This window comes from Microtus pennsylvanicus, chromosome 3, assembly GCF_037038515.1.
Source record: "Microtus pennsylvanicus isolate mMicPen1 chromosome 3, mMicPen1.hap1, whole genome shotgun sequence".
Taxonomy (NCBI): Eukaryota; Metazoa; Chordata; class Mammalia; order Rodentia; family Cricetidae; genus Microtus; species Microtus pennsylvanicus.
Window position 1 is genome coordinate 78,020,041 of NC_134581.1, and position 14,785 is coordinate 78,034,825.

The 14,785-nt window shown below is 37.9% G+C and overlaps 1 protein-coding gene across 2 annotated transcripts in view; it reads left to right on the plus strand.

The window, feature by feature from the left end:
- The window catches only part of Arhgef12 (Rho guanine nucleotide exchange factor 12), a 131,757-nt gene that overhangs the window by 73,123 nt on the left and 43,849 nt on the right, over positions 1–14,785 (plus strand). For both annotated transcript variants that reach the window (XM_075966266.1, XM_075966265.1), the window contains 7 exons: positions 1,360–1,458; positions 2,241–2,290; positions 5,888–5,945; positions 8,120–8,298; positions 9,495–9,572; positions 9,750–9,869; positions 11,658–11,798. In XM_075966266.1, the coding sequence (XP_075822381.1) occupies positions 1,360–1,458; positions 2,241–2,290; positions 5,888–5,945; positions 8,120–8,298; positions 9,495–9,572; positions 9,750–9,869; positions 11,658–11,798 (725 nt within the window). The remainder of the gene's footprint in view (positions 1–1,359; positions 1,459–2,240; positions 2,291–5,887; positions 5,946–8,119; positions 8,299–9,494; positions 9,573–9,749; positions 9,870–11,657; positions 11,799–14,785) is intronic.

The window sequence follows — 14,785 nt, forward strand, 5'->3', positions numbered from 1 at the left end:
GGCCCATTATTGTGATGACCCATCCCTTTCTGATTTAAGCTCAAGGATTTATGCAGGAAGAGCAATGCCTCGAGTCCTCAGCCCTTGGGGTTTAACAGTAGATTTGTGTGAGGTGCATGCTCAGGTTCATGCCTTCTGTGTGGAGATTTGCTTTCTCCACTTTTTGGTTTGGTCTGTTTAGTGTCTTACATAGTCAGACTCATCAGAAAGTATAAATGACAAGATTATGTCATTATTATACAATCGTTCACATATCTTTTATACATTAGTTAGACTTACTAAAGATTATTTGTAAACTCTTTATTAGAAGCTTTGGTTTTCTGATCATCATTTTTGTGCTATTTTATATGTCATATACTTTGGCTTTGGATGAATTGCTCTGTGTCTGTGAAGCTGAAAGCATACATTAAGTCTCAGGCTACCCTAGAGTTAAGGGTCTTCATTATTCTCTTTTTGGTTGAGTTCCATTTTCTCTCTTTTAAAAATATTTTTTCTTTTCTTTTGTATATATGTGCATATGTCTGTGTAAGTATATGTCACATATGTGTGTGGGTACCCCATGAAGGTGAGAAGAAGGTATTAGGTCCCCTGGAACTGGGGTTACAGGCCTTTGTGAGCCTCCTGACAATAGTTCTGGAAAGAGCAGCAAGTGCTCTTAACCATGAGCCCTCTATCCAGCCTGCAGGGTTTCTATTTCTCTTATTTTGCCTTGGTATTGGTTTCTTATTTAGATAGAAGGAACTAGCTAAGTATGCGCTGGAGATGAAATAGCTGAGTTCACAGGTACTTCCATGTGTGCTTTCCTCTTGTTCTTCCCCTTCCCGTAGCCCCTGGGAGAATAGCTGCAGGTATTCCGCACACACCTCCTGTCTTTGTACAGTCTTTTCTTCAGTATATTTTTATGAGATTAAGATTGGATTTCTCCGAAATTTTCCGCATGATATTCATAACCAACAAGCCTATTTGGTTTTTGTTTTTGTTTTTGTTTTTTTTTGGGGGGGAGGGAGGGGGTTAGTACCTTGCTCTTTAAGCACAGAGCCAGGGGGAAGAATTTCTATTATATATTAATAGCATAGTTGTGAATTGCCTTTCCTTTTAATTGTCCCATCTCTAAAAATCCATCCATTTCAGTTTGTTGTACCTTGTCCTTGATAGTCCACACTGTTCTCCATTGTCACTGGTACCCATTGTTCTTTGTGATGTTTTTACATTTGTTTTATGGGATTAGTGTTCATAGGGGCTTTATGAGTTACCCTTTATTTCTCCAGGTAGAGAATAGTTCATCACTAATACATAATCATTGTCTTTCATTCTTTTTTTTTTTCTTCCTCCTTCCTTTACTGTGTGGTTGTTCTGCAGGCCTTGTTCAACGCTGTGTGATCATCCAGAAAGACGACAATGGATTTGGGCTGACAGTCAGTGGAGACAATCCAGTCTTCGTACAATCTGTCAAAGAAGGCAAGACATTTAAAAAAAATAGTTTTGTTTCGCAGCATGATTGTACATTGCCTTTAATCTTTGCACTCAGAAAGCAGAGGCAGGGGGATTTCTGATTACTCAGACAGCCTGATAGATATAGTGAGTTCCAGGCTAGCCCGGGCTGCATAGTGAGACTCTGTCTCATAAACAAAAGCCAGTTTTGTCACTTGAAAAGCAAACAGGGTAGCATAACAAAGCTTAAATGATGTCTCTTGCTCAGAGTAGACTTACACAGACTGCAGGATGTGGACCTTTGTGCTGTATTTGTCTTTGGGGTTATAGAATTGATTTGCCTCAAGTGACTTTATAGAAAGAAAACAGTTCTTCTGTAGCTATAGAAACCACACGATTTCTTGGTCATGATGTTTTACATGTCATCACTTAACAGGTATTTCTACAACTTGATTTCTTTGTAGCATTAAAGTAATACTTTAATAGAAATAAAGACATATGGATGTTTCTTCCAAATGGTAGTCATATCTTTTGTTATTATAGTACATTGGATTGTTTTGTTTTGGGTGCTGTGATTTCAGGTAGATTATATTGTATTAAAGGTGATAACACTTTATAGATAATATTGAGTTTTCAAGTAAAAAAAATCATAAAACAAGTTTCATTCACACAGCACTGGGTGGTAGTAGAAGGATTTGAACCCAAGTCTGCTATACTTTACAGCCCATGTTTTAATTATTGTTACATTACTTCTCTTTCAAGAAAGCTTATCAGTGAATGGCATGTTAAACAATTCATTTCTTCCACAGATGGAGCAGCCATGCGGGCTGGAGTACAAACAGGTGACCGAATCATCAAGGTAAAGTGACGTCTACTGTGGAACTCATGATATGATTGCATAACATACATCGTCTCTGTTCCTTTTTCTATCTAGATTTTTATAAAACCAGCTCTCTTTCATTTGTTTTAAAGTTAACATCACTGTTTACTTAAAGGCATGATACAAGGCTTGTATATACGGAATCGTATTTGTTCTTGAGTAGGAAGTTCACCTTTTAAAACTCAGTTCTGTCCAAATTAATCTGTTAGCAAGCAGTACTCATACAAATGGGATTGTGCTGATGTGTTCTTTGTTGCGAACTGATGGTTGTTGCAGATGAGCTTTTTAAAGAGGGCTGGTATAGAGTCCTTGCATACTCCAGGCCTGCCTTTGATCTCCAGCTCCAGACCAAGAACAAAAAGTAAAAATGCAGGAGATGAGTAGTTGAAGCCTGCTGGCCAAGCATTTTACCTGCTGAACAAGAGCACTAGTGTGTGCGCATGGTATATGCATGTAGGTCCACATGTTGCAGGTATATGGATATGCACATGTGTGAAGATCAGAGGAGTCCTCCTCTAGCAATGCCTGCCTTATTCCCTAACAGAGTCTCTCACTGAACTTGTTGCCCCTTGTGCCCCCATCTCTCTGCTGGCTTGCAGTGATGAATTCCCAGAAATCCTTCTGTTTCTACTTTTTGTCCTTCTCCCCAAACCTTTTCTTCTGCGTGGCATAGAGGTCTGGGAAGCCACACTAAGATTTTTCATGGAGCCTAGGGTTCCAAACCTGTGCAGCAAGCATCTTACCTACTGTGCTGTTTTCCCGGCCCAAGAGTACCTTTTAATTACAAAAAATAAACTTACTTGGTGGGGCACATCTGTAATCCAAACTCTGGGAAAACAGAGGCGGGAGGATATTTACAAATTTAAGGCCAGCCTGATCTACCTAGCAGGTTCTTAGACTACAGGCCCTATCTCAAAAAAAATAAAAATAAAAATAAAAATAAAAAAAAAATTATTCGAGACCAGCCTGGTCTACAGAGCTAGTTCCAGGACAGGCTCCAAAGCCACAGAGAAACCCTGTCTCGAAAAACCAAAATAAATAAATTAATTAATTAATTAAATGAATAAATTACTAATAAAATAATAATTCTGATAGAAAAATTAGCAAATAATTTTATCAGACAATTCTTCAGAGTAATTGAGGTAAATGGCATTTTCATGAAATATGGTCAGTAGAATTGATAAGTGAAAGAGAAATTAAAATGATATGAAAAATGTATTTCATTGTCATTGTTTAATGATTAATGATTCACACTTGGCATATAATAGATACAGTAGAATGGCTTCTTTCATAGGTTTCATTATCAGCTAGGTAAAATCTGTTTGGTAGAAATTTGTAAATATGTATTAAAATTTTTAAATGTACAACCTTTGATCAGCCAGTTATTTTTAGATATATCAAAGGAAATTTGTGTACAGATGGACTCCATGAGATTTGTTACATACTGAAAATTGTCAGTAACTCACAGCCTAAGTGTGCATGAACTGAGGATAGAGCAGAAGACCCATGGCTTTAAGAAAGGCTAGATTAGATGAAAAAAAAATAAGAAAGTCACATAAAGGCAGTTTTTCAGGAAATTTATATTAATATTCCTTATTGCCAAAAATTTCATCTTTGGAAAAATGTCTTTTATTAATTGAATTATTTAACTCAATATTCATGAACTAGCTTATTTCAAATTAATTTAAATTTCTTTTTCTTTTCTTTCTTTTTTTTTTTTTTTTTTGCTTTTTCGAGACAGGGTTTCTCTGTGGCTTTGGAGCCTACCCTGGAACTAGCTCTGTAGACCAGGCTGGTCTCGAACTCACAGAGATCCGCCTGCCTCTGCCTCCCGAGTGCTGGGATTAAAGGCGTGCGCCACCACCGCCCTGCGTAATTTAAATTTCTAAAGTGGATGTCAGTCCTAGCATCATATCTCTCTCTTTAAAGTTGTTATATGGAATCTATTCCTCTTCGTAACAGCTGCTCTTGTATCATGGAGGCTTTCTTTATAAGGGTCCTTCATAAATACGATCCTTCCTCACTAGCCTGGGTGCTCTAGGCTTGTTCTCTCCTCCTTCTGGTTCTTCTTAGGAATTTGGACCCATGTAGCAGTTTGGCATAAATATGATTAGGACTCAAATATAAATTTAACATAATTTTATCACTGAAAAAAAAAAAAGAAGGTTTCAGTATCAGTGCTGAGAGATGACGGTATGGTAGAAGAAAAGCGGAGCATCCCATGTTTGCAAGTTTATCTCAGATGTTAATGTTGTAGTTAGCAGCAACACCTCCGGGTGACATGATGAGCATACTGTTGTATTTTTTCCTTGTGTGTGTATTGTGTATATGTTGTACATGCATGTATGTACATGTACACATGCATGTGTGTGTAGAAGCCAGAGGACAACTTCTAGTGGTGTTACTCAGGTGCTGTTAACCTGAGTTTTAGACAGGCTCATTCATTGGTCTGGAGCTTGCCTATTAGACTAGGCGGCCTAGCCAGCAAGGTTCAGGGCTTGTCCCATCTCTCCAAAACTAGGACTGTAAGTGTCTGACACTGTGTCATTTAATGGAGACCTTGGATAGCATTTTTATACCCAATTTGTCTGAAAATTAAGTTTCTTTATAAAGATTAAATTGTATTTGGAAAAAAGTAAATTGAGTGTTGTTACATAATTTGTACTTTTCATTTTTTTATTACAATTTTGAAAAATCATTCAACTGTTAATAATTAAAAGCAAATAAAATTTTTGCTGATAGATTCTTGTTGTATAGGTTAGGCTGGCCTAATGCTATTGTAGGTGATTCTCTGTCTCTTCCTCCCCTGTGCTGGAATGACAGTCATGTACCACCAGTGCCCAGTTTATATAGTCTTGGGAATAGGACCCAGGATTTCATGCATGTTAAGCAAACACTCTGCCAACTGAGCTACATCCTCAGCCCTAAAGACATCTTTTTGACTTGGAGTATGTCAACAAATCTGTGAAGGTTTTGTTGTTGTTGGCTTTTTTTAACTTAAAATTTTTTAAAAAAAAATATGGATATTTTGCCCTCCTGTATGTGTACACCATGATGCCCATGGAGATCTGAAGAGGGCGTTGGATGTATTCCCTGGAATTGGAGTTACAGATAATTGTGGGCTACCATGTGGGTGATAGGAATTGAACCTGGGTCCTCTGGAAGAGCAATATAGTTTTCTTAAACTCCAAGCCATCTCTCTCTAGTCCTATTGTGAAGAATTTGTAAATCTTTTCTCAAGTATATTTTGTATTTACCATTTTGACTAAGTTGAAACTTTGTTTAAATTATGGATGTTCACCCCTTTTACATTGCAATATGATATTGTCATCTGTAAATGTATTGGCTTGCCTTCCTAGCTATCCTAAGATGCATGTAGCCAGGTGGCCATGTACCACCACCTTTAAATGAAGGTCTTGTTTTGTTTCAAGTTCATTTTGTTGCTGAATCTATAGTGTTAAAAATTAATTTGGATCAAATGTTTATTATAATTAGTCCACAGTAATTCCTAAAGTCACTATATAGCTATTGTTTTAATCAGATCTGTCTGACGCATACCTTTTCATTTTCTCACAGGTGAATGGGACTCTGGTGACTCATTCAAACCATCTGGAGGTGGTGAAACTAATCAGATGTAGGTGAATGTTATTTCTTTTTAATTGTTTTCTCAAACTCTTTAAAGGGTCACCAAGCATTTTTCTGGCACTGGCCAAATAGCAAATATTTTAGGCTTTGTGAACTACATAGTGACTACTGGAACTTGTTGTTGTAGCATAGGTTCTAATAAAGCTTCATTTGACAAAACAGTCTGTAAACTAGATTTAGCTTCATGACTGGTGGTTTTTACTCCTTTCCCCATATACACACATTGGAAGGTCTAAGTAAAAACTTACTAGTAATTTTTTTTTCTTTTGAGTTTTCGAGACAAGGTTTTACTGTGTAGCCTTGACTATCCTGGAACTTACTCTGTAGACCAGTTTCACAGAGTTCTACCTGCCTCTGCCTCCTGAATGCTGTGATTAAAGGTGTGTACTACCACTACCCAGGTAGTAATTATCTGTGTCAACTTCCTGTTCCAATACATGTATTTGAAAGGCATATATGAATCACCTGACAGCAAGGAGGTTGAGAATCAGATAGAATGCCCTGAAGAACTTTAGAAATTATGTAGTACCTTACCTCAGATCAGTAAATTATTGTGTCATTCAAGAAAATCTTTTGGTGAAGTGCAAAGTTATGTCCTGCCTTCACCTACTTCCATTAGCAACTGGCAGCACTCATGTAATGTGGAGTCTAAGTGGTTGGTGTTTCTCTGAGCTGATAGGGAGGCAGGCCAAGCTCCAGCACTTGGGCTGCAGTTTCTCTGTATTTACAGGTTTAAGAGATGGTTCAGTGGTTTTGTGAGTTTTGCTTATAAGTGGATGTGATGGGGTGGGACTTGGGTTATTGGAACTGAGTGGTCTGAATGACATGCTGTACACCGGAAGCCCCAGATTCATTCTTTGCACCAATGACATCATGACTGTTGCAGCAGCAATAGAGAAAGAAGACACGAATCTCACAATCCTAACAACCCTGTTTTCTTTGTTCTGATCTGGCTTGGGTATTGGGGGTTTGTCATGTTTTTAAGGAAAAATAAAAGTTCAAAGAGAAAGCTGAAAATAAATGACATGTAATAGAAAAGGAATGTATGATTATATCAGATAATTTCATGGTAAGTACACTAGTTATTTATGGCCAACCAGAATTACTTAATTGTTATTACTGAGTAGACAGATGTTTTTTGGAATAAATTCAGTGAACTGGGTTATATGTATAGGTAAGGCTTGACTAGTACTTGCTAGATAGCCTAGGCTGGCATTTGAACTTGAGCCTTCCTGCCTCAGCTTCTTCAGAGATGGAATTACATGTGTGTACCATGTCCAGCTTAGTCAGCTATCTGAGTTCTTTTTAAAAACAAAAAACTGGATTTTTTTTAAGGCCTTTTTTGGGGAATGTGGATGGGAGTGGAGATTTGGACAGAGTCTTATGTAGCCTTGGCTGGCCTTGAGCCCACTGTATAGCCAAGACTGACCTTGAAATTCTGATACTACTGTCTTTACCTTCCTAGTGACAATATATAAGCATAAATCTCATAACTAGTTTATACACTGGCAGGGTTAGAACCCAAGGATAATGCATGGTAGGCAAGCACTCTGCAAACTTAACTATATCACCAACTCTAATGGTGATCTCTTTTAAAGACTGTGTCCTGGCTGTTTGCCTCATTTAAGTAACCCTGGGAACCACACTTATACTAATGAGCTATCTTGTGGCCTACTTTTTAATGTGCATTCCAAACATTATCAGAGTGATTGAATTCTGATTTCCTTGAACCAGTTAAAGAAGGCGAGAAAGAGCTGAAGCGAGGTAAGCATATGGGCTAGTAAGATGGAACGAATGACTTTCACAGAGAGCATAAGGCTGAAAGCCTTGCAAGGTATACTTGTTGGGCATTGTGGTGCACAGTTATGATGCCAGCGTATAGGAGGCTGAGGCAAGAGCTCGACAAGTTCAAAGGCTGCCTTGCTGCAGAATGAGTTCAAGGTTAGTCTTGGCAACTCAGTGAGGCTCTCTCGAGATCAAAAGTATTTTGAAAGGGTACAGATTTAGCTTAGGGGTAAGTCTAAGCTGATGATTAGCATACATTCCCTTGGTACAATCCCCACTACCCCAGTTAAAGAAAAAAAGAATGAAAAAAGTTTTTAAAAGATTCTCAACACTGTTATTTTTCCTTTTCTTCTTTTTCTCCCACCTCCCCACCTCCAGCTGGCTCCTATGTAGCTCTCACTGTCCAGGGACGCCCACCTGGGTCGCCCCAGATTCCGCTTGCTGATTCTGAAGTAGAACCCTCAGTCATTGGACATATGTCTCCCATTATGGCATCCCCTCATTCCCCTGGAGCAGCTGGGAATATGGAGAGAATTACTAGTCCTGTGCTCATGGGGGTAAGACTAGAACATCATCTCAGTACATGCTCAATTAGATAAAGATGCCTTTGCTGTTATATGAAGAATTTTGATGCATTAAATTGATTAGCAAGCTTCCATTCAAGAATCTAAGAAATACCTGCCTAACATAGAAGCTACATAATTATTTGGAATAATTGTTGTTATAACAGATTTAGTTGAACATCTAAATTAGACATCTGCCATGTACAAAACAATGTATTATTCACAAATATATGATTATATTTTTTAGGTTATATTCAAACACTTTAGATATCTTACAGTGTATGCTTTATAAAGATAGAAGTTTGTTTATTTTGTTTACTATTGTGTCCCTAATGCCTGAAATACTGCTTGACATATTGGAGATGTTTAATAAATCTTTACTGACTGTGGTTAAGACTCTAAGTAACCAAAAGAGAGAGAATGTAGGCATAAGAGAAAAATGCTAGTTTGTGTGAGGACAAAGGGTATCCAGTTGTGATAAAGGTCTTCATAGAATAAATGTGTTTGAATTTAGCCTTTTGTAATGGCTAACAGTGGTGACCATGGAGAGGAAGTGGAGGACACAGAATAAACCTAGCTGGAGAGCCAGGAAAATACCAGTACTGTCAGAAAAGCAAGACTTTTGTTTAGCTTGTGCCGGTTAAGGAGGTGCGTGGTGGGAGATGGCTTATCAAAAGGAGGTCACCTATGCATTTGCAGTTGCTGAGCAAGTTCACAAGTTACTGAGTAAGCAGTGCGAATCCATTCAACACTGTTGTGAATGGGAGAGTGGTGTGATTATAGCAGGATTATCAGGAGACACAGAATTTGTAAAACAAGGAGCAATGAATTGGGAGTTGTCTCAGAGTTTGGGCAAGCTAGACTGGAAATTAGAACCAGTCCTGGGGATTGATAGTAATGCCTCACTTGAGAGAAGTAGCAATAACAGATTTGTACTTCTGTCAATCCAGTTCTCCAGCCAATACCCACATTTAATATTCTCTTGAACATTGTCTAGTAAAGGCAAAATGAAAAGGTAGAACTGTGTCTCTACTGTGTCTCTTAATGAAATGAGCCATCTTTATTCATATGTGCCAGGAGTAAGAAAATCCTAAAGAACACTGAGGGTTGTAGCTGACACAGAACACCATCTTTCTTGTCCTTCAATTTTAGCCTCATTTTCCTTGTATTGTATTCTTATCCTTTTATAGGAGGAAAACAATGTGGTTCATAACCAGAAAGTAGAGATTCTGAGGAAAATGTTACAGAAAGAACAGGAGCGGCTGCAGGTACGGAGTTAGAATGTATTCTTTTCAGGCCAAGGAAACTGAGTGTTTGTAGAATTGCTGTTTTCCATTTTCAGTCAAAAAGATTGTACTGGTCCCACCAACTGCTATGCTAGCAGTGGCCTTCTCTATTTTCATGACTTAAGTAATTAATTTCTAAAATACCTTTATAATTTTCAGTTACTGCAGGAAGAATACAACCGAACAGGTACCCCAAGATTGCTCAAGGAGATCCAGGAGACCAAGAAGCACATTTCTCAGCTGCAGGAGCAGCTGTCCAAAGCCACAGGCTCTGCTCAGGTAGTGGCATTACTGGAAGTTCTGCCCAGTGTTTATAGGAATTTTTTTTTCTGGGAATGTGTCACAGAATTTCATAATTGCCTTTTAAAGTGATTTTTCCAGCTTAGAATAACAGGATGTTCTATGTAGGATGTTATGGACCCAATGATTAACGAAAATAAATGTGGACTTGTGATTGTTTACTTGCTTTTATTCCATTGTAATTTTAAGAAAGGGTTGAGTACTTTTGCTTTGATGTGACAAAACAAAAATGTAGTTGAAAATAGTTGCATTTCTGTAATTTACCTTGTCACAATGAAAACTGATATGTTTTTACGTAGGGATGTGAGATCCATCTGTCCGTCCATCCATCCACCCATCCATCCATCCATCCATCCATCCATCCATCCATCCATCCATCCATCCAGTCTGTTTGGTTATTCAAGACAGGGTTTCTTTGTGTAGCCGTGGCTGTCTTAGAACTAGCTCTATAGATCGGGCTGGCCTCAAACTCACAGAGATCCTCCTGCCTCTGCCTCCTGAGTGCTGGGATTAAAGGCATGAACCACCACTGCTTTGTAGTGTTTTTTTATAGGCAGGATGTAACTTTTATAGTCCTTCCTGCCTTATCCTTCCAAATGCTGGGATTACTGATGTGCTCTTACCATAACTAGCCATGTTTATATTCTTTGTTTTTCTTTATGGATGCAGGGTCTTATTGTATTGTCCTGACTAGCCTTGCACTTGGCTGTGTAGCCCAGGCTGGCCTTGAATTTACAGCAATCCTACAGCCTTAGCCTCCTGAGCGCTAGAGTCACAGGCATGTCCCGCCTTTCCCAGTTTCATATTTATGGTCTTACTGTCCCTAATTTTTATTGTAATTTTAAAGTAGGTTTTAGTAGAACTTGCTGTAAAGGTGTAAGTTATGGAGGTAATGGACCTGTGGTTAATGTGAGCTGGACGTCCTATAACATTCTTATTTGAGAGGCACAGGGCTTTGTGTACTTCATCTCAAAGGAAGATGCCTGTAGAATTACCTAAAATATGTAAAAGCTGATGAGTTGTTACTGTTTTTGAGTTGGTACAAGTCATATCTTCACAGAACTGACAAGAATTCTTTGAGATAATTTTTTTTGCTAATTTTAAAGTAAAATACTAAGTTGTGGTTGGAAAAACTAGGGCTTAAACTGGTTAAATGTCATAGTTAAGGTGGTATCTGTATGTGTGTTGTGTGTGCATGCATACATGTCTATGCATATGCTCATACATATGTATTTGGTAATACTGGGGATTGAACTTGTTGCCTCATGAATATTAGTCAAGCTATACCACTGAGCTATATTAGGAACCCTTTGTTTTTTATTATTGAACAGAAGTAATGTATTTATTCAATAAGAACAGAAAAATGTAGTTTCAGTAATTTACCTTAATAGTATGTATTCAAGTATTAGACATTTGATGAAATTCTGAAGCAGTGGAAGGCATTTGAATAGAAGTAGTGTAATAATCTTTACTAATGGGCAGATAATCTAAAGATTAGTTTAGTTTAGTTAATGCTCTTGTACATATGTTTATGCTACTATTTGCTGCTGGAATTTTTTATTCCATGTTAAAATATTGCTTTATCTTTATGGTTGTTCATTTTAGGCTTCTAAAACTCATAATTACTTGTTTTTTATTTTATGTATTTTTACCTTAAGTATTTTTGGTCCCATTAGTAGCCAGCCTTCAACTGCATCCGTGTAGTAGGTATTGTTACTGATTCTCTTCTTTGATTGTGTCTATGTGTAATTCTTTAATCTCTTTTAGGATGGCACTGTAATTGCACCCTCTAGGCCATTAGGTGATGCCCTAACAGTCAGCGAGGCAGAAGCAGATCCTGGAGATGGCCCGTGCAGGACTGATGGGAACAGTGGAGATGCTTCTCGGCCTAGTAGTGACAATGCAGATGTAAGCATTGATCTTTAAGTCTGTATTTTCTTGCATTCTCCTCACAGTCCCTTCCTTAAGTTATGTGCATTCAAAATGTTATCTTTTATAGTAAGGGTTTTTATATAGCAATTTGATGAGCAAAGTTCTGAACATTGTTAAATGTGAGCTTTTAATTCCAGAGGTCACTTTTTCCTCAGGCATTCACTGCCAAGTGTTCTTGTAGGGATGGAATTTCCCAGCAGGCTGTTTGTGGATTGAGAAGCTAATGCCTGTGCTTTTTTGCTCAAATGAGAGGCCAACTGTTGGTATCTTTAAGAGCATGTTAATATTCCAATTGTGGTCAGAATGACTCAGTCTTGAATCATGAGGCACTTTGCCATGACAAAGAGAAGAGGCCTTTATCCTGTTAGACTCCAGCTACTAGCCTGGGTTTACGACAGCTTCATCCTGATTCACACAGAGATTACCAGATGAATACAGGTATTTGTTTATAAAAAACATGTTAGATTGAATATGATATAGAGCCATAATTTCATGACTATTAAAAGCTAAATCAGGCAAGCATGGTAGCACATAAACTTTAATCCTAGCATTTGGAAGGCAGAAACAGGAGGATCTCTGTGAGTTCAAGGCTAGTTTGGTCTGCATGGAGAATTTCAGACCTTCCAGGGCTTCATTGTAAGACACTGTCTCCAAAACAAGAAAAGAAAAAGGCTATTAGCATTGCTTATGCAACATTATTTTTTATATAGTATATGCTGATAGGTGTAGAAATAGATCATCTCCTCTAAGGACGATGAGGTCATAGTCTGAGGGTAGTGTTTTGTGTCTGTGGGCAATGGAATCAAGTCAGTGAGCTGTGACTGTTTTTAAGACAAGCACAGCACATCTCATGACTCGTGTACAGACGAGTACTGGTGAACAGTGTAATGTTTCTGCATTGCTAAAGAGGAGGAACTGAGAGCTGTGGTCTAAGCCATTACCTAGGCTACCTTTGAGGCTTGACTTACTGATTCGGTTTCTCAGGCAAGGAAAATTTTTTTTCTTTTTGTTTTTTATTTTTGAAAGATGACAATGGGGGCTGGAAAGATGGCTCAATAGTTAAGAGCACTGGCTGCTCTTCCTAAGAACTGAGTTCAATTCCCAGTACTCACAGCTGTTTGTAACTCCATTTCCAGGGATTCTGACACTCTCACATAGACATATACTTATGCAGGCAAAAACACCAATGAATGTAAAATAAAAATAAATTAGTTTTTTAAAAAAATTATGATAAGGTTTTTAAAAGTTTGATTCTTCAAGAAAAATTATAGCTAATATTTATCAAGTATTATACTACAATGATGGTAAATATTAATATTTTTATATTAGTTAAATTCTGAAAACATCTTTATGAAATATTGCTACTGTCACTTTACAAAAGAAAAATCTGAGGCCAAAGGGAAGCCATGTAGTAAATGATTTGCTTCCACCACACACAAGGCTGATCCTTAAAAATATACACAGAGGTAGTGATTCATAAGAACAAACTTTTTTTTTAAGAGAGTAAAAGTTAGAACAACCCAAAATATCAGGACTGTGAGTGAAAGGCTAGAGATGAAATGAGACAGATTGGAGGCAGGTGTGAGGGCTGCCTCTGCTTGTTCTAGCAGTGCGGCTTAGGTCTATCTGCACTCTGGTTTGTGATGCCGTACTGTTCCTCTGCCTTCTGTATGGTTATCTGCTGTTAACCACCGTGTGGGCATTCAGAGCAGGTGGCATGGATGAGAAATTGGATTTTTATTTTTATTTAAGGAAATGTTACAGTCATAATCTGTGCTTTTCAAATACAGCTTTATAAAATGGAGTTAATTGATGAGTGTAGGATTAGGCATTACAACAAATTAATTCTGACATGTAATTGGTAAGAATTAGAATAAATAGTGTCCTAGTTAGGATTGCTATTGTTGTGTTGAAACATTGTGACCAAAAGGCAAGTTGGGGAAGAAAGAGTTTATTTGGCTTACACTTCATATCACCATTTATTACTGAAGGAAGTCAGTCCAGGAACTCAAAGGCCAGAACCTGGAGGCAAGAGCTGATGCAGAGGCCATAGAAGGGGTGGGGTATTTTTTACTGGCTTGCTCGTTGCTTGCTCAGGTCTCTTATAAAACCCAAAACTACCAGCCCAGGAATGGCACCACCCACAATGGCCCGGGCCTTCTCCTATCAATCACTAGTTAAGAAAATACCCTGTAGACTCGCCCGCAGCCTGATCTTAGGGAGGCATTTTCTCCATCGATGTTTCTTTCTCTCAGATGACTCTAGCCAGGACAAATAGTAAAATGTTTCACTAAAGTATTTAGGCTTTATCATGTATACATAGCCAAGAAGCACTATCGTAAATGTCAGTGTAGGAAACAAATTGGGGAAAAGAGATGGAAATGGGATGGGGAGGATATCTGTAAGAAAAGGAGACTGGCTTAATAGGAATTCAAAAGATGTGTGTTAAATGGTTAACAGATACCATTTAGTGAATGCCTACTCTGTGCCAGAGATTATACTAATGATTTGAGATACTCTTTTTATTCTCAGAGTACCTTAAGTAGTACTTCCATTATATAAAGAAACTAGAAACAAACAAATAAATATTGTGAAAACCCTGAGAAATAACATAATTCAATTACCTGCTGAACACATAGCAACCTGTATAATTCCCACAAATTTGTTTAATTTAAACTGACATGTTTTAGACTAAAAGCAGCTTATGAATTTCCATATTCCTTTGAACTGTACCACAGTAAGTTTGGAGAGATTAGTTTTCTGAGTTACCATTTTTGGTTTGCAAAATTTGTTTTGTGTGTGTGTGTATGTGTGTGTGTGTTTGTTTGTGTCTGTCTGTATGTCTGGTGGGTACACATTCATGTGTGCATTTGGGTGCAAAAAAGTCAGAAATCAGGTCTTTCTCATATTGCCATCCATCTTATTTTTTGAGACAAGTCTTTCACTGAACCTGGATCTTACCA